General features: G+C 36.7%; 1 protein-coding gene across 1 annotated transcript in view; it reads right to left on the reverse strand.

Moving 5' to 3' along the window:
- The window catches only part of ANO3 (anoctamin 3), a 146,149-nt gene that overhangs the window by 70,989 nt on the left and 50,053 nt on the right, over nucleotides 1–25,107 (reverse strand). The window contains exons 2-4 of the mRNA XM_069804062.1: nucleotides 23,874–24,086; nucleotides 22,806–22,877; nucleotides 10,322–10,458 (exon numbers count right to left, since the gene is read on the reverse strand). Coding sequence (XP_069660163.1) covers nucleotides 10,322–10,458; nucleotides 22,806–22,877; nucleotides 23,874–24,086 — 422 coding nt within the window. The remainder of the gene's footprint in view (nucleotides 1–10,321; nucleotides 10,459–22,805; nucleotides 22,878–23,873; nucleotides 24,087–25,107) is intronic.

The raw sequence follows: 25,107 nt of genomic DNA on the forward strand, positions 1-25,107 counted from the left end.
GGAGGGATTTTTCAAGAAACTATTTGTCAGATCCTAATTAATAAGCAATACCCTCTTTACAAAGTGGGAACAGCTGTTTTAGAGGCTCTTTCCCTCCCCAATTAATTTAAACAGCACAATTCGCAGAAATTATAACTACTGGAACTCCACTGATTTCAGTCTACTGTTCTGCTCTGTAGATTAAACTTTTTCCAATTCTTCACGCCATACATAGACACAAATATTCTAGAAGAGTGAGTTGGAACCATTCCGAAAATAGTAAGCACATTTTAGATTTATGTAAGAGTAAATGACATGGTATGCACTGTAATATAATATATCAGCATACTTTCTTCTTTTTCCATCTCATACCAGTAAAATGTTTAAGTTAGTGAATAATTTGCACTACATAGGTAAATTCAGAGGTTAACTAGAACCAAATACGGATACAATGTACCTGTTGTAACCCTTCCTTTCACCTTCACTCAACCACTGACAACTCTCAACAAGGCTAACATAACAGCAAGTGCTTAAATCTCTATAGGTGTACACATTTTTAAATGATTATTTATTTCCTCTTGGATGTGTGATTTATAGACTACATTGTTCTCAGACACAGGCGTGACCATGAAGTATCTAAGTGCAGAGAGAACACCTAGCTGGGCTGTGGATATTCTCTCTCTTCCCGGCTTACAGTTCTTGGTCCTCTTGATTTGCACGGGGATGGTGCTCCAAATTCTTCCTCTCCATCCCTTTCCCAAGCTCATCTACTCCATATTGCAGCTTTATCTGCTACATGAAATTGCATTTCCATATATCCCTGCATTGGTTTGTGTGGCAAGGTTTTGGTACCGGGGGGTGCTACAGGGGTGGCTTCTGTGAGAAGCTGCTGGAAGCTTCCCTCGTGTCCGACAGAGCCAATGCCAGCCGGCTCCAAGACAGACCCGCCACTGGCCAAGGCTGAGCCCATCAGCGATGGGGGACCCACGTTGGAGCAGGCTGTGCCTGAAGGACTGCAGCCCGGGGAAGGGACCCATGCTGGAGCAGTTCATGAAGAACTGCAGCTTGTGGGAAGGACCCACATTGGAGAAGTTCGTGGAGGACTGTCTCCCGTGAGAGGGACCCCACGCTGGAGCAGGGGAAGAGTGTGAGGAGTCCTGCCCCTGAGGAGGAAGGAGCGGCAGAGACAACGTGTGATGAACTGACCCCAACCCTGTGCTGCTCAGGGGAGGAGGTAGAGAAGTCTGGAGTGAAGCTGAGCCCAGGAAGAAGGGAGGCATGGGGGGAAAGGTGTTTTAAGATCTCATTTTTATTTCTCATTATGCCACGGTGATTTGATTGGTAATAAATTAAACTAATTTTCCCCAAGTCGAGTCTGTTTTGCCCGTGACGGTAACTGGTGAGTGATCTCTGCCTGTCCTTGTCTCGACCCACGAGCCTTTCGTTGTATTTTCTCTCCCCTGTGCAGTTAAGGAGGGGAGTGACAGAGCAGCTTTGGTGGGCACCTGGTGTCCAGCCAGGGTCAACCCACCACAATACTCACCAAATTTTGTTACACTGGGCCTAACTCTGCTACTTTTGAAATCAATAAGCAAATTCCCATTGACTTGTCCAAATGTTTGCAACTTAAGTTGTGCTACGGCCAAACCTCAAGTACATTCAAACCACTAGGAAAGGTTCTGTCTAATTTGCTTCTACATAAAAGCTACAGAAAGAAACCTGCCTAGGAGAGAGCATGTACTAGGAAATACATGTACTTTTCCCACTACCACCAGCCCAGCGTTCGGCCAATTTCAGCTCAGGTTTCTATGTATTTGATAACTTTCCATGGAATTCCTCTTCCATAACTTTGTCCAGCTGCCCCCAAATCCATGTAATCTTTTAGAATCCACAACACCTTTGACAAGGATTTCCACAGCTCATCTGGAGAGCCACCTGCTTTTCTTCGTTTTGAATTCAGGTCAAGTCAGTTTTATTTGATGCTTCATGGCTGTAATTCTACAAACAAATATATGTGGTTTCTTAAGCTTTGTAGGACCTTATCATTACTATAATACAGTTACTGAAACTATTTCACTCAAATATCCCCCTAAAATTAACTGTACCTCTAATGTACACTATATAAATGAAAAATTAGTGATTTTCAAAGCAATCACTATTCTTTTTTGGCCAAACATGTACAGTCCTCTTCTCATAACACTTCCTTACTAAACTTCACAACTACCTAGTCAGACATGACCTATTAATAGAAAATATTAATGCAGAGGAAATATTAATATGTTAATGCTACATACATTAACATGTTGTTATGCATATGCTATATATTGCAATAGCATATTCTAGTATTTTTATTATATTTTAATAATATAAAATATGGACTATTTTGTCAACTAAAGTCAGATTTTAATATTCAACCACACTTAACAGCATTCAAGCCAAGGCAAAAGGCTAACCTCTTGTAACATTCACCTTGACAATACAAAGGGACCACCCCTTCAGTGGAGTTCCACTTTCTCATCTTAAGCTTGCAACTTCAATCACTACTCATCTGACCACTGACCAATTTTTGGAAATAGCCCTTAGCAGTCTGTATTGTGTTAATTATCCTAGGGCATTAATTAAAAAAGCCATTTGAGGACTCTTAAATTATGTTGGCATTGGTTTATACAATGAAATAGTACAGAAAACTGAGATCCCAGCTTATGAAGCTTTACCTCAACCTATTTGATTCATCAACTGGATGTCTACTTAAATACATGCTATTATTGACTCCGGCTGGAATAGTTAAAAGGAAAAAATTCAAAGTACTTCAGTGTGAATTTAGCCCAGGAAAAGCTGCACTATTAGATTCTACATGTCTTTATTTTAATAAATGAATTTATTCTAACTTACTATCAACATCCAGTAAATCAAGTCTGACATGAAAGAAATTGTCTAACTTGTTCATTTCTTGTATAAGATTTTCATTACCATTACCTAACATATAAATGCCAAATGAAAATCAGGGTACAAGACCTTTAATAATTATATTTTATGATTTGCTTTACAGCTTCCTGAAATTTGCCAGCAATGACAATGAAAATGAGCATGATTTCTACTTATTTTATACATATGTACACGTAAACACAGAGGCTGACAACTATTTCTTTTAACATCATCCGTTAGTAGTTTGCTGCTGATGCACTTTGTACATTGCTTTAGAACATATCTAAAAAACCAGTTTCATCCACTACCCTTGCAAACAGTAGTTAAAACATCAATACAAGCACAACATGAGTGCTAGTCTAGCAGCACACACACAGTGCATTGGACTCAGCCTGAAGCAGGTTATTCTGACCCAAGGTACCCACACAGGGAGAAACAACTTTTACATTGGGCTGTAGCTCAGGCAGTGGAGAGTCTGTGTTTCAATTTCTAACTTCAAGGACTGTCATTTCCTTAATAAAAAGAACATAAGGAAGTTTCACGTTTATATGAACATATAGAGAACATAAATTCTCAGCCATAATCAACAACAGGAGCATTCACTTACATAAGCGCTGACTGATACAGTACACAAGAATTAAGCCCCCACAGCATGATATGTTTATTTTGCCTCTACAGCAGACAGGATGAAGTTCAACTTTCCTCTGCGTGGGTGGTGTAATTTGGATTTAGATTTGTAGAACTATGTAAAGGAAAGTAAATATATGAACAGACTAGTATCTGGGATCCAAAAAGATTGATGGATGCATACAGCTGGACCTCAGGATTCTTTCTTTACAATTTGCACCCCAAGTTTGCTAAATTTCTCTCCCTCAAATCTTTTTATTTCATGGTGATGATGTCCAGAACAAAAATAATTTCCTCCCTAAGACAGCTCGTGAATTTTGACAGCTAAATGTGCTAGAGAAAAATCATTTTGATAGACTCTTACCAATAATGAAGCAACATACCAGAGAGACTTACTCAAATGTCTTGGGTTTTTTCCCAGGGAAACTATAAGAAGAGAAGAAAAGGGAAGAATCCACCAGTAGAAAAAGTGATGCTACTGCTGGAAATGGAAGCACTGAATCCAAGCACTGAGTCCCAGCATCACCACTCCATAATAGCACCACCTCGCCAGTAGCATTTTTTACAGACAAAGATGTAGGGGAAAGTTGTAGAACCAGAAAACATTGGAGGAAGGATGAAAGACAAGTAAACAGACTTTGAAATGTATTTGCTTCCTCATGGAAACAACAACATGTCCACTGACCTACTGCTGACTCATAAAACTTTTGTAAACGCCACCACAAAATTTATTGGCATGGAGTCTTACAGCCCAGACAGGACTGTATGGAACATCATATATAGACATATATACATATTCATAAAAAAATCACTTTGTACACTAGCAAGGAAAATCAGCTTGGAATGGAGGAGTAAGAGGGGGAGAACGAAGCTTACAGCGCAAAACACACTGGTTATCAGAGGTGGGGCAAGGAAAAGCAGTTTTCTGTGTCTCTTGATGTCTTGGTTTTTAAGAGATGTTTTAGAGATAATAATGGATGAGTTCAGGGGTATTACATCATGAAAAAGACAGAAGTAACCATGGAAATAATTTGAGGAACTAGGGCAAGAATTTTGACAGCAACAAAGTCTGATGTGTGAAATTCTTGGGCATTGTCACTACCTAAACCTGCAAATTCTACATAAATAGCTTTCTTGTTCTAACTCTGAGTAGAATGGTTGGTTATTTCTCATAAAAGAAAACTTTCTTCTAAGAACAATAATAAATTATATTGGAACTTCGTAAGATGCTATGTAGTAGAAGGATTAGTGGCTGATTTGTGAAAACCACCTTATTTATTTTGATTATTAATTTTCTCTAATACTGTTACCATGAACTTTGCATTAACACCTTCAGTAATATTCACACTGAAGGACGCCAGCATTTCAGTGCTTAGTGTCTACATTCACAGCTTATGACTCTTACCTTTAAGTATTTTCTGGAAATAAATACATTTCTGATGCTAACTACAATGGGATTATTTCCATGAACAAAAGTGAGATTCCTAATTAATGCTTGCTTTGTTTCAGGATGTTTAAAAATCAAACCTGGGACATCAACAGGGTTACAGACTTCTTAAGTTACATGGAATTAGCTGTGAAAATACTTTAAAAGACTTTAAAATATAGTACTGGACTCATTTTTCACATTTTAAAAATGATACTCTGATTAAGAAGACTCTAAGGTGTGCTTTATGGGAAATTTTCTAAGCACATGACTAAGTTAGCAATCATCTTTTTGTGTTTGAAGGGTTTTGGAATGGGTAAGTCAGAAATAGATTTATTATATTCATCCTTTCAATTACTTAATTCCAAAAATATAGATTGACTTTAAGTGTATATTGTTTTGTGTTTTTTTTTTTCTTTTGCAAATAACCATGAGCATAACAATGTAGGAAAGATGCATATGCATATTTGCATATGCAAAGATATCCAAACTATCTTGGGCATCAAAGACAACACAGCCTGGTTAACATGACAGGCTGCCATAATTACCCATGCTAATGTATTTCTGTGTATACTGCACTGTACTGTGCAGAACCTAGCTGTTTTCTGAACAGAGAGGAAGACTTCCAGAAATATCTGACCTTCTTAATAAAACTGCAGTTTAATTTTTTAGGAGGAAACTAAAGTATTAGTAATTATTTTAGCCTCTTCACAGACAACATTTTTTTTCCATTTTCATTCTGTTCAGACTTACAGAGTAAGCATGAAAAATACATTTGTATATAATATGAAAAATACATTTTGTTTCAGGAAAGGAGTAGGTTTAGGTGATCTTATGCAAAAGTTTGAAAGGAATTCTGTTCAGTGTTACTGTATGAGGAAATAGCAATGAAGGACATTTGGAGGCAGGAGGAGGCTTCCCATTTTTAATACTTAACCAATTCTATTTGCTCTTTATGACTAATAGGGAGGCCTTAATAAGAAGCATACTGACATGACCACTGAAAATTTTTCTTTACATGTTTATTTTTTTAAACTTTCATCTTTATTATAAAAGTACTTACTACTTTCCCTGCATTTCCTGAGGTTTTTTTTTTTTTTGTCCTTTTTAAACAAAACCTCACAGCAGATGAGAGCCATGCACTAGAAGCATAAACATGAAGTTAACTTTTGTTGCACTTTACCATGTCATTCTATTCTGGGATAATGATTTTATCTGTTATCATTCTTTTTAAACTTTATTTACTTTTATGTTATTAGACTGCATTTGCGGATTACTCCTTATCTATCAGGCTCCCTTTGCTATTCTCCTTTCCAGTACACTGCTGTCAGCTGACATCTTGTTCTTATTTATACCCTAAAACATTTTTATTGCTAAACCTTCTCTTTCAGCACGCATGCCTGGCTTCCACTGAACGCAGGAGCAGGATTATGAGTGAAATAGTGTATGTAAAATTAGTGATAAATTGACAGGATTAGAACATATAGCACAAATCTGTGCAGCTCTGAAAGTCATGGACTTAAACAGGAAAAAATGAAAACAGAAAATTCCTGCAAAAGGGTGGAAAATGAAATATTAAGATTGAAGAATATTTTTATTCTGCAGATGTTACATTTAATTTATTCCATTTTTCAAAACCACCATGAAATTCTGTAAGTGAAATATTTGTTTTGCAGGAGAGAGAGGAATGGGTATGTTCAAAATCACAAAGAATCCAATAAAATGCCTAAACAATATATTTCAGGTTTTCATGGGTAGATTTATCCTTTAATAATCACTGTAATAATCTACACTGAACATACTGAGTTTTGCTCAAATTATAATGAATTTTCAGCAATATGTCCAGCTCATTAGATACAATTCTCCATATGTTTTGGCCAATTGTTTATTTAAGGTCTTTAAAATTCCTTTGAAGTTATGTAACATTTCTGGAGACTGAAAGAGAAATCATTTCAGACCCTATCCAACACAAAGCTAGTCTGGACATGCAGTATTATAGCGGATATCAGTAGACACCAGAAAAAAGCAGTAAACTAGACTACTATGTAGGCAGTATTTCCTTATAGTTCCTGAACCCATAGTGATAATATGTGAACTTTGTTCTAAAAATCCTTTCTTTACCTTGCCAGATGGCAAAATACACTACCTAGATTAAAAATTCATCAGATCAAAGAGAGCAACAGTAGTGTAGTGAATGAAAGGAAATGGAAGAGTAATTTCTCAAATATTCGTATCTTGCCACTGTACACATGATAGCAATCTGTACAGAAAAGAGTTCACTGCTACTGACTTCAATGCTTCTCTGGACAAATGTTGTCTTCCATTCAAGTGATAAAGCCTGTTTAAACCTGCTTTCCTTTCTTAGTGAAACTAGAACATGTCCAATACCAACCTTCCAGGCAGGGGCCTTCTCATTTCCTACATTTCCCTTGCAATAGCAGATACTACTCATTCCATACTTTGCTCAGCAGCCACTTGTTGGTGTCATTCCTCTGCATGAGATCCCTTGGCAGAATCACATACGTGTAGTCTTACTTTCTACACAATCTCAACAGCAGTTGGTAATGAAAAGATGGCAGAGATGGGTAACGAAGACAGCTTTTTAATGGGTCTGAACGACTCACGATTTTTCAGTATGAAATCTGTGGATTCTGAAATGATACCAGCCTACACTAAAGGAGATGATGACTTATAAATCATAATCAAGGAAATGAGAAAAGTAGATGACTATCAAGATGAATGTTGGCATCCAGATGCTATATCAAAGATACCTGATATTTCTAAAGCTTTAAAACTGCAGCAATACAAACCAGATTTATGGAAAGTGATACATCACATATGTGATCTGAAACACTAAACAATTCCTGAAAAAAAGGTGTATTGGCTTTCATCATGTCAGCAAGACAAGTTCGTTATTGCGGAAGTATTCAAGTAGCTCATCATTGAGACAGATAACAGTACCAAGAATTAACTGCAAATAATTTTTTTTAGCAATTTTTCCCCGAGTGTCTCAGGCATAAAACAACCCTTCCAAACCAAGTCTAAATTAGAATCATTAACAAGCAGAGAAGAAGAATACGCTTTTATCCTTGTATGCTTTTGCCAATGCAGTGTTTCTCATTTTCATTCTCTGGTCAGACTGAGACTTTCTTTATCATGATAGATCAGTTTCTCTTCCAAATATATGAGAGTACTTACCAGCTATAAAGCTGTAGAGCAGTCTTCTGTGCTTTCAACAAGTCTCGAAAAGAATTAGAAGCCTCCTTTTGCTAGTTTTATATCCGTTTGGGGAAGAAGTTTCCCTTGGACATCTACTAATTGCCACAAAGACTTGTACAATAATCCAAAGGCAAAGTAGTAACTTTCTTTTCTAATATAAGACTAATCTAAATCCCCTCTGCCTTTTTCCTGTGGAGGCAGGCGAACAGTAAACAGGAGAATCCTGCTTGGTTGCCTCATTTGCGAGAACAGTATAAAAGCAGAAGGAAGTTTCCAAAGTAATTGCTGTGATAAAAGGAGTTGTCAAGGCTAAAAGCCAGATGTGGCTTCAGAAGACTGTTTTTAAACTCTAAAGCACTTTGTTCGGTAGGTCAGGACATAAGAAGACTGAGACATAAAAAGTGCATTTTTGTTTAAACTTAATACAAATACAAAGCTCCTCTTTAAACTTTGAAAGAAAGTTAGCATACTGGCTGCCTACAAACTTCACATCAGTCCTGAATGCAGGCCTTGGAGAACACACAGCTACTGGTGATTTTATATTTTACATGAAAATACAAAAAATATTTTGCTTTAGCACAATGAAATGCCTGTTACTAGATAATCTGTTACCAGATTTTTTTGGTAGCAGTCTTACCCATTATGAAAAATATTTTAAAATATTAAAAATATAATGCTCTATAACATAGTCTATATTCTGCAAATTCTGCATTATTTTTTCTGTCTTTTAGGCCACATTTAACATAAAAGGTTTTGTCTATCTAATCAACAAAATCAAACAAGAACATCCATTATTATTTCTGTCTTAATTCAGCTAGCCTTGCAGAAACAGACAAAACACCTCTGAACACAAAAAGTTCTCACTGCAATGGTTTAGATTAAAATATAAACCTTCTCTGTCATTACCGAAGTTTCATTTTCACATCACAGATTTCCAATCTGTAAATACGATTAACTGTAAACCTATATAAAAGTTATTAGATAGCTATTATTATAAAAGTTCTTTTCTAAAAGCCTCCCATGAAACGAAGTCTTAGAGATCACATCAACCTGCTACCTATGTTCCAGAATCCTGTAGTAATGCAGATCAGCATGACTGAGAAAACAAGCTTTACAACAGTTACATGACTCTCATGAAACATGCGTTCAATGCTAAAATCACAAACTGCCACAGGCATAATGGATGACAGAACTGTATAATGACCTACTGAAGAGTATACTGTATGCAAAGCACAGAAACTTAGAGCTATTTAAAGCATTTCTAGATTTGTAGCATGGGATTATTCATGCCTTTATATACCAAAAGAGAATTGCTGGTAAAAAAAGTTGTGCTGCAGAATACACTAATTCCAATGCTTGAAGAAGAAAAGTACTCAGAACTTCTTGAGGTTAGGTCATTTGTCATATATTTACAAACAATTATGCTTAATGGAAAAGACAATTAAGGGTGTCCCAGCAAGAACAACAACAAAAAAACCAAACATGTTTTGAACTGAAAATCCATCATAATTCTTTGGCATTATGGATGAACTGCTGTAGAAAATGCATTGTGATGAATACTGTGATTAGGTTATTACTCAGCAAGATAACAAGTCAGTTTTATCTGGTGAGATGGCTTTTCCAGTGCTTTAGTTGAGGTTCCTGAAAATACTCCTACGCTCTGCTACACATAAGTGAATTTTATCGTTCATTCAATGTGTCTAGCTATACTTTGGATTTTGCTTAGAAGGACAATCCTACACTTCAGATCACTCTCAACTGATCATTTGCTACATGAACTTAGTTCTTCCAAACTCTCATAATTTCCTGAGGCCTCCCAACTGACATGAATTCACTCCATACTGGGAATCCTATGTCCTAAATTCTGTGCAATATATATTTTTTGAAAGTAGGCTACTGTCTCTTATATGAGTCGATACGAATCATTAGAATCCTTGATTCTATGTAATTTTGTTTGCTTTTGGTACAGAGAACTCCATTCACTGATTCTGTAGGTCAAACTATAATAGGGGAGCCACCTAAATTTCTTATCATGAGATGCCTATTTAAGCTGCAACTTATCCAATCCCTTAAAAATTATATTTTAAAAATATTTAAGCACATTCTCACTATTGATAAAATTTGATAATTTTACGTGTCTGTTACCTTTAAAGATGATTTAGTCCGAGGTTCTGTTTTCTGTCTGGTAAGCTTGTTTTGAATAAGCAATGACTGATCTGTACGAGCATCGTAATTTCCATGTTCTGAATCATCTGTGTATGTGTCTTTGTCCTTTCCTATGTCTGAAGGAAAAAAGAGAAGAAAACAGTGGGCTCATTTCAGGTTATGGTAAACTAACAGTATTGTTACAGCCACAGTTGAATATTCCTTTTAAGAATCCACTTTTCAGTAACTTATATTCTATCATTTCCTGCAGAAGTTTTTTACTTGAAAAGTCATTATGTTTGTTTTAAACTAGAAGTGAGTTCTATTTTTAGCAGAAGGCTTATAGAAACATTTTTATTACCATTCAAACCAAAAAAGCCCACAACATTCTTTACAGTATTTAAAAAAAAACACAACGTGATATAAAGCAAATATTCAAACGCTTTTGCGCTTGACTCACAATTGTCGGGACTCAAAATGTGTTATCAAATAGGCAGGTGCATCCTGGAGACAGGAGTAACATCTCATGTTTTACATTTAAGCAAGCAATCAAAATTCCCCTGATTCCCCTACATACATGCTGCTCATCATTAGGTACGGTATTTGAAAATCTGCATATTAGGTGTTGCAGTGACCACTTCAGAACACATTTTAAGAGGTGTACCTGATGGTGGTAGAAGATAGTTGACACCATGAAGAAAGTGTTTTCCTTTTCATTGGATTTGTTTTAATTCCTCAGCAGAAGTTTTTATAAAAACTGAGTATCCTAAGATAGCTGCACGTGACTGAGGACCTTCCTCAAAGCTCCCTACGACCCACTCTCAAAGACCAAATTTCCTCTTGCATCACCACTGCAAGCACGTTAGGACTCAAGTCTCTGAGTCACTGTACATCCTCTGTCAGAAGGGTGACATTTTTCCAGACATTTAATTTCTGTGCACATTCTCCATCAAAAAATTATGACAATACTTACTGTATATACCCAGCATGAGTAAAATGAGGCGTAATGTCTGTACAATGTTGGACCATGTAAATTTTAATGAATGTTGGAAAATTGTTAGTCTTGAAAAAATATTTTAAAGATGAAGAAGATGGAATAATTATTCCCACACAATTATATCTTGGACAAATTGGAAATAGAAACATATTCAGACAAAAAAGTTACCCACAAATCCTGAGCCAAGTTCTCATCTCAGCTTTCGCATCAACATGGGAAAAGTCAGGGGGAATGGGAACAGCATTTAGCCCAGTAATTCTAAACCCTAAATAGAAGCCAAGAAACAAGTCATGGTTGCTGTGGGAACCACAATCTTGAATTTCCTGAATTTTGTATTCATAAAAGCTCATCTGCAACAACAAAGTATTTTTCATTAAGTTGTTCAGTTAAACTCTCCAAAGTAAGTACTACAGAAAAAAAATAACCACAATTATCTCATGTAGCCTAAACATTTCTGAGATGGAATATTAAACTGGAACATTTACGAAGAGCTGGTTTTTTCTGCAGTTTAGCTACTTACATAATGATTACACAAAATGAGCCCTTAGTAATTTCTGATATTGATATTAACCTCAGTAAATCTGTGAAGGGATTTCTTAATGTACAAAATAGCCTGTTTTAATTGTCAGAGCACCAAACTCAAGAGTTTTTATTCATTTTAAAAAATGTTTTAACCTAATATATAGGTTACTCTCTGGTCAACAAAAATGAATGTAGTAAAAAGACTGTGAAGAAGGTTTCAAATAGTAGGTATACAAAGTAGGAAACAGGAGACTTAAGCAACTTTGCAGATTTGACTCATGCCCAGATGTGATGAGCTCTTAGCTTTACTAAAGATGAAGAACTTGTAATAGAAGCCAGTAAAATGAAGAGGCAGGCCTATGAAACCTAAACTCTTGTATCTACATAAGCCCTTTAAGCTGAAAGAAAGACTCTACTTACATTAAAAGTCTGTTTTTATGAGGGAAGTTTTACAGGATTAGACATTATGAGTACACCTAATACTGCAAAAAAACCTTTGCAGAAGTACATAATGTCTTATTTAAACAATTTAAAGTTATGAAATAAGTTTTCCCTTAGTGCTCAACATACTTTTACCTGCTAAACATTTTGTTTTCAAGGACAGAGCTTTTAAATTGTAGCACACATTCTCTGTTAAAAAAAACCAAAAACCTTCCATTTAGAGACACCTGCAGTCTTGCCTGAAATGTAGTCAAAAAACGTTTTAGCAACAAAAACCCCCACGAAAATAGAGAAATTTAGAATTTAAAAGGTACATTTCTTATACAAAATTTAATGATACTTGCTATTGTATCTTTCAGCAGTTGATGACTTATTTTATGCACCTAAAGCACTGTCCCACAAAGTAATGGTATCAATACAGTAAAAAGGGGAGGAATGAAGATTAAAAACATAGCATTTAAACATTGCACTTGAATAAGCATTTGCTACACCTGTCTGAAAAAATGTCAGGCTGAGAGATGTAGCATACAATCCATATTTTAAAAGTATATTCAAAAGTGTGCACTTTTCTTAACATTCATGTAGTTTTAGACATCAATGTCAACAAAACACCTAAAGTATGCTTTGTAGATACTTTGAATAGACTAGTAGTCCCATTTACCTCTTCTGCAGCATATATTAAAACAAAATTTTAATATAAATAATTATACTGAAAGAAAAAGTTCAATGGATTGCATCATATTTCTATACCAGAACAGGTTAGAAAGAACAATTGCAACGCATGTGTGTTTTCAAAGCGTGTATGTTTTGGGAGGCTCATTCTGTTTCTTAAGTTGAACTTTCTGTAAATTTCTTTTGATTAGTCTTAAAATTTTTAAAGAATAGAGAATGAAATTTGTTGAGTTTAGGAAAAGATCTTGAGAGAAGATGACAAAAAAGAAACTTTGCCACTAGTAGCATTGACTATATTTTTGTATTTTTCTATGACCTGGTGCTTTTTCTGTAAAAAGATATCCACCACTTTTAATAAAAGAGAAGTCTCTCTTCAGTAATTTTCCCACCCACCAAGCCAAAATTGCATTCCCTTAAAGGTAAACTTACACAACCTAAATGAACTTGAGCTTGATTGTTTCTAGTGTCACCAATGCACACTACAATACACAGTGATTTGACTCTAAGTCTTTCCTCAGTAACTGCAGTTTCTAAACTTCCATGACATTTTTATACAATGTTTGTCTATAAAGTAACGCTATTTTCTTCCATCCTTTCCTCCACAATCTCTATTACTTGTTTTGCATTTTAACTGCCACTTGGGATTGCCACAAGTGAAACCAATACAGCATCCCTGAATGTCATGGCTAGAGTTGCAGAATTTTTTATTATTTTTTCAGGGCTGTTGTGAGTGTTTGACCCTGGCTAGACATCAGGTGTCCAGCAAAGCTGCTCTATCACTTCCCGCCTCAGCTGGACAGGGGAGAGAAAATAAAACTGCCCAAGAATATTTTTAACGTAACATATCCCAAAAGCAATGACATGGACTAACAGTCTTTCTATTTGACTTGCATTATGAGTATCCATCTTTAAATTCAAAGATGGAGTCTTTACTTGGCTGCAGCTCCACAAAATGTCATGAGAAAAGCCTGCCTGCCTCAAGCTCTTTCCCTCTGCACTGTGGGAAAGCTACTGTTTACTTCATTTTTTATTTCTCATCATGCCTTCCCTGGCCTATGACAACTCATTTGGTTGTTATTGTTGAGAATTAACTGCCAGCTCTCCCTGCTCTTGTAGTTCTTGGATGGGCTCTAATGCCAACCAACACAACTAGCCTGCTTGACTCTGGGAGGGGGAGGGTGTAGACAAGAAGCCATAGGAGGAAATAAAAAACCCAAATCCAATTCATATTGCTCCAGAAGCTCAGGCTTTTACACCAATTAACAGAAAGATGGCTTCTTAACAGACCCCAGACCACTGCCTGTCTCCCCCTCCCCAAGCGTATGTTCTCTTCTCTGCTGTTAATAAATGCCATCCCACCTGTGCTTTGCTGGGCATATCTGAAAGACACGAGCCAGGAGTGTCCCATTCGTATACACCAGTGGACTTCCAAGTGCTCGCAATTTTTTTATTAAACATTTTTAGGTTTGGGGGTTTCATTATTTTTCCTCTCTTCAGAGCTAGAAAAAGTTGATCAGATTCTCAGCTGAGTAGGTCTGATCATTAAAATACTGCTCTACAACAGCCAGTGATCAATGGTTATATGTTGAAATATATCAGCTGAACAGATGTGGTGTATTTAGCTTTTAGTTAATCTACACTGCAGGTATTAATTCAGTAAGGTACTAGAGTGAATAGAAATTTTCAGAAATGTCTAAAAAAACCCTTTAGTCAATGTAAAAATATGACAAAGTTGGTAAAGAGTGTATATAACTGTTTATGAAGCATTCTTCCATTTCTCCTTTACTGCAGGATCATTAAAAAAAAAAAAAAAACCCACACAAAATAATTTCTGCCCTGTAGGGGAGACTCTTCGCTAAAACCAGCTCTCCTACATTAACGTTAAAGTAAATGGCAGATCTAGAGTTACCTGAAAAACTTTGAGACTCTGCAAAACCTCCAGAGAAGTAAAGAAAAAAGGAAAAACGGGGAGGTGGGGTGTGGTAGGGTGGATTGTTGTAAAAAAAGAAAAAATTCTGCTGCAGTGGGAAGACTGCAAATGGCAGGATGGGACTTGCGTATGTTCATGGCCATGTCCCCTAAGTGACAAGGACATCTAAAGGACATTTGCCTTCATTCTTATCAACTCTTTTTTTTTTTTTTTTTGAGGTCCTTGCACAATTTCTTATTATTTTTTCAGGGCTGTTGTGATGGGTTGAACCTGGCTAGACACCAGGTGCCCACCAAAGCTGCTCTATCACTTCCCTCCTCAGCTGGACAGGGGAGAAAAAAATATAACGAAAGGCTCGTGGGTTGAGATAAGGACAGGGAGAGATCACTCGTCAATTACCGTCATGGGCAAACCAGACTTGACTTGGGCAAAATTAGTTTAATTTATTACCAGAGTAGGATAACGAGAAATAAACCCAAATCTTAAAATACCTTCCCCTCACGCCTCCCTTCTTCCTAGGCTCAAATTTACTCCCAATTTTCTCTACCTCCTCCTCACTGGTAGCACAGGGGAAAAGGGAATAGGGGTTACGGTCAGCTCATCACACGTTGTCTCTGCTGCTCCTTCCTCCTCAGGGGCAGGACTCCTCACACTCTTCTCCTGCTCCAGTGTGGGGTCCCTCCCATAGGAGACAGTCCTTCATGAACTTCTCCAATGTGGGTCCCTCCCATGGGCTGCAGTCCTTCAGGCACAGCCTGCTCCAGCGTGGGTCCCCCGCGGGGTCACAAGTCCTGCCAGAAAACCTGCTCCAGCCTGGGTCCCCCGCGGGGTCACAAGTCCTGCCAGAAAACCTGCTCCAGCCTGGGCTCCTCTCTCCACAGAGCCGCAGGTCCTGCCAGGAGCCTGCTCCAGCACCTGGAGCACCTCCTCCCCCTCCTTCTGCACTGACCTGGGGGTCTGCAGGGTTGTTTCTCTCACATATTCTCACTCCTCTCTCTGGCTGCAGTTTCTGTTGCTCAGGGTTTCCCCCCCCCCTTCTTAAATCTGTTCTCCCAAGGCACTACCACCGTCGCTGATGGTCTCGGCCTTGGCCAGCGGCGGGTCCGTCTTGGAGCCGGCTGGCATTGGCTCCGTCGGACATGGGGGAAGCTTCTAGCAGCTTCTCACAGAAGCCACCCCTGATCCCCCCGCTACCAAACCTCGCCATGGAAACCCAATAGAGCTGTCCAGGTAAAATATTATTGCTAACGCAAACAGAATGTGCATGACCCTTTACACGACCTCTTTATATGAGTTTTCAGCGTACCTACTAAAAGCAGGAGAAAGATTTAAATATTATTCCTACAAAATCTTATATTTAAAAGACTATGTCCTTGCAGAACTGAGTAAACAACAATACAAAGCAACTATAATGCATTTTTAAACAATTCTTATAGCCAATGGACAGTATCTTGCTGATATATTTGACTTATTCAATTATGTTAATTAAAACTTAGGTGGTAGTTGAGAGCCTTCTGAACTGTTGTCACATAAAAAGTTTTATTTAAAAAAAATCATTAAAGTTATATATACAATTTCTAAGCCCCAAGTGATATGTTAAAGAAAGGAAAATTAATATACTACTATGACTTCCAAGTCAGAAAAGGCAGGTTTCTCTATTAAAATGTGTAGCTTTCCCTAATACTGCAAAAGTTAGAAAAAAAACCAGCTAGATTTTAAATAAAGATGAGGATATTAAATCATAGAAAAGTGTGACAGCCTCTAATTCTAGAGGCAGACACCAAATCATATTTCAATGAAGTCAATGGGAATTTCACTATTCAATTCAATAAGTCAAGGACTTATCTTTAGTTAGGTACATACTTAAAGTGGATGCACCCATATAATTGTTAGCATACCTGAACATGTAACTGAGTAATATGTATCATCACCTTGGATACCCACTCAAGTATAAAGTGATTTATAAAAGATTCAAGCATTATTCAAGCAGATAACAGATCTCTTCATCCTAGTAGTTGCTTTGATTTGCTGTCTTGTAATACAGAGGCATGATGAGTAACTTCAGTTTTCATACATCACAAAAACCTATCTACACTTCCTGACATATAGGTTTGCTATGCTTGATGCTTGACAGGAAGGTTTGCCCTAAGGGCACTTACAGGATAAAATGTTGGAGAGACTGGGAGTCTTTTACCTAACAACACAGAAGCATTTAGTGTAGAAATTGATTTCTGGCCTACACTTTGCATCTTCATTTTTGGGTCGTCTTAACTGCTTGTCTACCTTTCTTCCTACTATAGTTTTCTGAAGAGCCAGGAGTGCGTTTTAATTTTATGACAGAGGTTAAAAAGCACTTGTCTCAATTTCTCTGCAACACACAATCCACCAATATATTTTAGATAACTGTAGTGTAGGATGGCAAATGTTTTTCAATTAAAATGTGGCATAGTTATGGAAAGGAAAATTAACATAAAAATTATTCCTAAATAGTTTCTGTTTCACAAACTTTGATATGATGACTCGAGTCAATCCTTTGAGCCTTTACACATTTAGGGATGGGCCTTGCAAAGCTTTATTAAGAATGGGATTACTGGTCAAGAAATTAATCCTCTTTTGTCCCAATTTTAGTCCTAGAAACAATAAAAAACCTGGAGAGGGATATCACTAGACACCTGGATAAGTGCTATTGTGATGGATTTAGGTCTGCTTATTTGATTCTGCTGTGTACCTGGAATACTATATTATATATGTAACATAGAAGATTTTTCAGCTACCTGTGTATGTGTATTTATATATCAAAACCTACCATAACAGACAAGCGCAGGCTTTTCTTAATGTACAATTTCTCATAAGCTTTCAGACAGTGGTAACCGTTACACAGAATGTTTCTCATGCAGTCCTAATGCAGTTTTTCAGCCATCTCACAACACAGTCAGAATAGATGTGACAGCCCTTACCTATGCAGGCATTGCCTAAGGACCGCAAGCTTCTGAAAAAATTATTCTAGAAGTCACAATGGAAACATCACACTTCTGTTGAAGCAGAAACTGAACCTGGTTTTCTTGAGTCATATCCTCCGTGACATTTCAGTCTCTCCTTTCACGTAAACATTGTATATATTGCACGGGTTATTCTGTCCATTTTGGTTTATCATAACATCACCTTATAAAAATCCACTTACAAGCACTTCTGTAATTGAGCACTGAAAAAAGTTTTTTCATGCAGTTATTACAGTTATGGCAAGAAAAAAGTTACTCTTACAAAAGAGGAGTTATTACTGAAAGAAAGTAAAACAAATTCTCCTGCAAATCATGTAAATTTCCTTCAGCTTAACTAGAGTACTTCATTTTCAGTTCAACAATAAAGAACTGCTAAATTGTCTTAATCTCAGTCAACTTATTTCTGAAGCACACTCAAAACTCCAAAAGATATGTAGTAGCCACCTCCTATAATGTTAACAGAGATTACTGAACAGGGTTTTTCAACTGTTCGTGGAGATAAACTTCTAGTGCAAATAACCTTCATCAAAATTGTTTACACTCAGATTTCTTTTAGAAAAGACAGACAGCCAAATTTGTGATCATTCAAAGATAAGGTTCATTCCCTTTATGCATATGATGGCCTTTAAGGAAGAAGAAAAGCATAATTTTAAAAATTTACCAGTTACTGTTTCTTTATACATGCATGTGCACACAGACATACCCCCACACCAGGGGAGCGGCTCCTCGATTAACTAACTCATTAGTTAACCTTAACTTGTCTGTTATGTTTCTAGAACCTAAAAATATTAGAGGAAAACAGATTGTTATTAATGTGACTCTCTGTATGTAGTTACTATATAGCTACTAGGAACTAACTATTCCCCACTTATTTTTTTCAACTCCACCTAGAGCCAAAAGCTATTATTGGTAGCTGCAGTAAAGCCAGAAATTCAGTAATTGAAGTTAAAGCGATGTCATTTAAATCCAGCTGGCACAATCAAAGTGATTACTGAGCATGCCTTTCAGAAGAAAAACAAAGCACAGTAAAAACAGAATGGAATGTAAATATACACTACATTTTTTAAGCAAGTATCCACAGACAGAAGACTTTGAAAAAAAGTATAATGTTCAATTCCCTTTGAGAGAATGAATGTCAAATGTCTGAGCGTCATTGGTGTGACTTTCAAATGTATTAAAAAATGGATTACACTGGAATTATACTGTTACAGCAATGAGTTCAGGCTTTAACATCCAGGTTCTTGTGTAACACAAATTTACATGTATCTACACATACAAGTATTTTTCATTTTCTCTTGTATTTACCTGTTATAAAGTCCTGACACTCAATTCTAAAGAAGTACGAAAAAGTCTTTTCCTGTTTTGCTAAATCTATACCTTTCAGGTATTTGTGACTGTTGCATCAATATGAGAGAGTAGTCCAGGTAAGTAACGTATCACAGGTATACTGTTCTTGTTACCTAAAATACCACACTGAGGCTTAAGCCTGACTGTCTCTGTCATCTCATATAAGCATCTCTCCTGTGTTACATACCTAGGCAGTAAATACTTCTATTACCTCTATAAAAGTTGCTCTGAAGTCTTCATATTTCATACTAAAACAAAAACTTTAGGCACCTTTCAGGAAAAGTTTCAAGTATTACCTCAAGACAGTCTGTTACTTGATGTTACGAAAGTTGGTCTTTTCCTGTACAATTCAGTAACTGGAACCTCAGTCTTCCACTTCCCTGACACGCAGCTTCAGCAGCAAGGTACTGGTTACTCGGCAGTGGTCTCCCTCATGGCAAGAAATCCTACCCTCTTCTAACCTTGTATAAACATTTCTGAAGAAGTCTTGACAAATTGGAATGTTCTCATCAAAAAGCTTATTCAGAAAATTCCCCCGTGTGTGGTTATAGGATTTGACTAGCTACTTGCAGCTAAATGAGTCGACAAAAATAAATGTGTCTTGTTGTCGAGAATATATTCACTGTAATTAGTTTTTCACTAACTGTATTATGTTGGTCAGCAGGCATATTGGTCTCTTGAAGAAGTTCTTAGGTAAAAAGGCATTCTCTGAACAGTCAAAAAGCAGGAATCTTTCACTGATTTGATGAGTAAGAAACTTAAAGAAGCTGCAGTGGAGCCAGAGGGATTAATGTTCTTCAGTGAACTGGGAACCCACATCTTAGTTTTATCTCTTGTGAACTCAGGTCTCAACAAGTGACAAAGGTCACTTAAACAGAACTTTATACTCTTCTATAATGCAAACATATAGGAAAAGAAAACGCTTTTTCAAGTAAGTAGAAGCAATAACATGATTTTGCTCTGGACTGAACACCAAATTCTACAACCACGCTTTGAGAAATGCAAGCCATAACGTTTTACTGAATGTCCAGATCCAAGCAATAGGTGATTTCCACCTAGGTAAGTTCGGAAAGCCCTGCTCATAACCTTCACTGGGTGGAAATTTCCACAAAGCTTTGGCTAAGCACTGAGCATTCCAGCGCTTCTGAAACCTCATAGCTCATGCTATATGCTACAGAAGCTCAATGTCTATTACTTTGCTTGAATTTACTGATTCCTCAACCTAAAAACACTACTTACCACCTAAAACTGACAGAGAAAAGAACAGAAATCCATAATGTCCTTGATCCCATTTGTCTGTGTTAGCAGTAACAAAGGTGTAATACATTGTCTTCTTACTTCATAAATCCATCAACGTCACTAACTAAACAAGTCCAACAGATTTATGGCCTCATCTACAGTCAACAGAAATAAAAAAGAAACTTTCCACCAAAGACTTTTATCTGATGCCTGTTAATTCTCTCCTCACAAGAAGATAGTTTGTCGATGGACAGAATTCTGGAAGAGGAGAAAGCCATTTGGCCTATTTTATGTACAGTTACATGATGATGTCTAATTAAAAATTCACCACATTCACTTAAGTCAACATTCTTCCATGTTCTCAGGAGAGCAGTTTGAAAAGGTTCACTAAGAAGATGATATCCATTAATCAGCCTATTTTGCAAACTCCATCAAAGTGCCAGAGTACTGACTAAAGCATGCAGCAGCGCTGCACTGTCTTCACCTATTTGGCAATCAAGGGGGGGGAAGTAAAAAAAAAAAAAAGGACTATTGCTGATTGAACTTCCACCCCATCCCCACCCCCAGATTCAGGATAAAGAATTTTAGTCTTGGAGACAAATTTTACCCACATAAATACGATCCTTAAGCACAAACAAACTGTCATTTTGAAGGCCTACAGAAAGGCCATTTTTTTAAATGCACCTTTAACTGTCCCTGATTTCTCTTCATGAACCTAACTGATAATGCTGATTTTTATCTAAGGCAATTCTTACTACTGACTTCTGGGATTTATTTAAAAATACTGTTTCCTTTCTTGCTTGTAGCTGAACATCCTAACCAGTTACACTTCTGTAAATACAGAATAACTTCACGGATTTCAGTGATCTAATTTGGGATTGACTCAATTAACACAGGCAAATTAATGAATCAAGTTAGCAAAGGGCTACCATTTAAATATTTTTTCTGCCTCTTCAAAGAGCAGAGGAGAAATATCCACACCGAAGTTTAATACAATTTTGAGCTGATGAGACTCAATCTATCTTTTCCTCAATCGCTAGGCCCTCCACGTTTCTTTTCAGGTTAAAACTAGGTGATGTGAATGAAAAACAGTGCATCACTTACTAAGAGAAAGAATTACTGCTGCCATACATAAATATGCAGTAATATCAGCACGTGTATGTGTAAGCAATTAGTAAAAAATAGAACAGCCTATAAAAACAAATTGAAGCAAATTATAACAGTGAAATCATCTAGTACCTGTGCTTGCCTACCCAATGAAACCAATTACACCAAAAGAGTGCAGTAGCTTCAACTCCAACCTTAGTGAGATACATTATTTTTCTTATACAATCTTCACACCGCATTTTTGGTCTGTGCCATGATTCTGGAACACGTTGATTTTGTTTTGGAGAAAGTATCAATTTCACTCACATTTCCAGTAGCTACCTCTTTAGGAGACCTTGAAGAGACTCTTATCTATCATATATTTTGGGCATCAAGAAAAATCAATGCTAAAACTTGTGAGAAGTGAGCAGAAATAGCTTTCTGAAAGCAGATCTCTTTCCTTCTCCATGAAGATACAATTTCTACATTGATGCTACATTGACTGTGAGCAAAAAGATCTTTCACAGTAGCTGTGCAAGGTGCAGCAGTATCTGTGTGTACTACAGATGGGTAACACACAGCCAGGGAATTTCAAAATTAATTAATTTTGGAACTTGCAAATTACTACTCGTGTGTGTATATACAGACTCATTTTGCAGTTGCAAGGATGGGATTATTCTAAGAATAACTCCTTTCCTACTTTCTTTGACTTAATTAAAGTATCAAAATGGCATTAATGCAGGCATATTTGATGCCCAAATCATAGCTATTTTTCTGCGTTACCCCCCCCCCCAATTTTAACACTTTTTATACATGAATATCTAAAGCAAATATACATGACTATCTAAAGCAAAAAAAAACCAAACCAACATAACTGCAGCCATGACAATACTAAATAACATGGCTATACAGGAATAATAATAACTGAATAATAACAACAACAACTATTTCAAAGCAGTTTCAAACACATGCTTCCAAGTGATTGTATTATGAAGGATTGTTATGGGAAAAGGTTACACTGGATGTATGAAAAAAATACTTGTCTGTCTTTAGTCCCTATTTACCGTTAGTCTAAAAGGAGAGAAAGTATCAGGAAATTTATGACAGCACATATTTCTTTACCCACATTTAGTCTCCTCTTTGAAAAAAACTATCAGTTCAGGGTAAGTATGGCCTTTCCACACCTAAATACTGCAAGTGTAATTAAAGAATCATTAATTTATTATTATTTCAGTTCAGACACAAACTTACCTAAAAATGGATCACTGTATTCTGTATTAGACAGCTTAAGCAAGTTGTTTTCCAAAGTCTCCATCACTTTAGCTGGAATAAATGCAATATTCATATCAGCATTCACATGTATTTTTTTAAGTAAAAGAAACACTTTTCAAAGCTGTCAGTGACTCAAATGAAAAACTTTATGCTGAAATTTTGAAGAGCACTTTCCATTGGTGGAAAAAAAGAACAAGATCACTTTACTGAAGACTTTCATTCTCTTCCTGAGATAAGTTTAACTTGGTGAAATAACTTACTAGAGTAATAATTAGTGCCTATGAACATTAAGGAAGGACTTATCAAAATTTAGTAGCAGAAGCCAGCAGAGTTAATTTGTTCTATAAAGGTTTACACGCAGTTGGCAATAGTGTATGGCAACAGTTGGCAACAGGTGACATACACAGTGACTGGGATCTCCAACTAGACTAGTCTCTCTATTAAGGCATATTTATCCGTTAAAATAGAAATCCTAAAATAAATGTAGTTCCTTTTTCCAACACAAGCTAAAATTCATAGGGATTTTCTCCCTTTTCTCTCATTCTTTCCATACCACTCTTCTCCACACCACTCTTCCCTGATTCTGCTATTCATGAATGAATGCATCTGCTCCTACATGTTCATACTTAAAGACATTTCTTGCCAAAAGCCTGGTATTTTTTTTAATCTCTCTCTCCTAGGATGGACTACAGAAACCTTCATGCTCTTCCCCAGCATACAGGAGCACTTTCTTGTCTTGTTTTCAGTGGGAAGGAAATAATGTTGTAATTCAGAAAAATAAAATAAAAATTAGTTTAAGCGTCACTTCAAACATTATAGAGATTGACTCAAGGACTTGGTACCATGGCTCTTCTAGCTGTTTTGTGCAAAAACATCTCTCCAAAAAACCGCAGATATCTAAACAAATCAAAGCTTATCAGATGCCCCTATAATTTAATGAAAGATGCTAAAAAATTATATCTAAGACACCACAAAACTTCAAATTATGTTCCCATAGATCCCTTCCATTCCCAGTGTTGGAACAAGCCTGAAAGAAAAACCTCCTACCTCGTTCTGACACTACATCCACTGTAGCTGTAGATGTCCCTGCACTTAGAGGCTGAGGCCGGGGCTGTGGCTGCACACGATTTGGCTGCAGAAATGACGAATGCTTGCTCAGGCTCTGAGGATGTGTTTGGCTCTGGGCTAGGCATGGCATAGATCTTCTAGAGGGTTTCAGTGGATGCTCTTTCACTGTCTCACTCTTGCTTGTATTCATGCCTGAAAAAGCCAAAAAAGAAAGAAGAAAGAAGAAAGAAAAAAAAAAAGAACCTAAGTTCTGCCATATTAGGCAATGACAAAGACAGACGGCTAATTATGAAAGCTCAAGGTGATTCATCCACTTAATAAGCAACTCCCCAACTAAACAAAAATGTTTAAAAAATTCAAACTTCAAAGAAGAATACAGAGTTGGGAACAAAATCCAGGAATTCTCCACCTATCCTTCCATCAACATCCCACAATTCAAATTCACGATATTCTAAATCTGATGATTCTGTGGTACATATGTCATACAGTCATTCAGAAGCAAATGACAGGACCTAGCGTCATCCACATTATGATTGCTAAACAACATTTTAATTCAGTGGTAGAAATGAATAAAATCCCTCAAACAAGCAAACAAACAAACAAAATTGAATACAAGCAAAAGATGTTCACAAGCTTCCTGAAGGATTCATGAACACCTTCTCCTTTGAAATGCAGCTGTTTGCAAGTTCTGATGAATCTATTAGCTGTTTCTAGTTTTTCTCCTGGGACACATGCCAGTGTTGGGTTTTCATATGTGTTGCCTGGCTTTAGGTTCAGGTACCTACATCCAGGCATGCCCCAGTCAACTGTGTGGTATCAGTGAAAATGTTTGAAAAATCGGATTGTTAATTTAAACAAAAAAATGTGATTTGGGGATCCCTGTTTTCAATGTGTCATTTTAAAAATGATGCAAAAATCATTCCCTGTTCTGACTTTCTCCCATCTTAACATTACAAGTCTGTGTTTCCAAATTGTCTCTCATAGATCTTTTGTAATTAGCATGTTCTCTATTATATCACCTTGTTGGTGACAGAACAAACTTAACGTAATAACTGCTTGTATTGCCTGTCCACAAACAACAGACTGGCTACATGTCCTAAACTTACACATACAGTATCAGGCACTAAGAACATTATGTTAACTGTGATCCTCATTAACACTAAATTGTAATAATGTAATGATAATTTCTAAAATTTCTACTGTTTCTAAAAAT

The sequence above is a fragment of the Haliaeetus albicilla genome, chromosome 16 (assembly GCF_947461875.1).
Source record: "Haliaeetus albicilla chromosome 16, bHalAlb1.1, whole genome shotgun sequence".
Lineage (NCBI taxonomy): Eukaryota > Metazoa > Chordata > Aves > Accipitriformes > Accipitridae > Haliaeetus > Haliaeetus albicilla.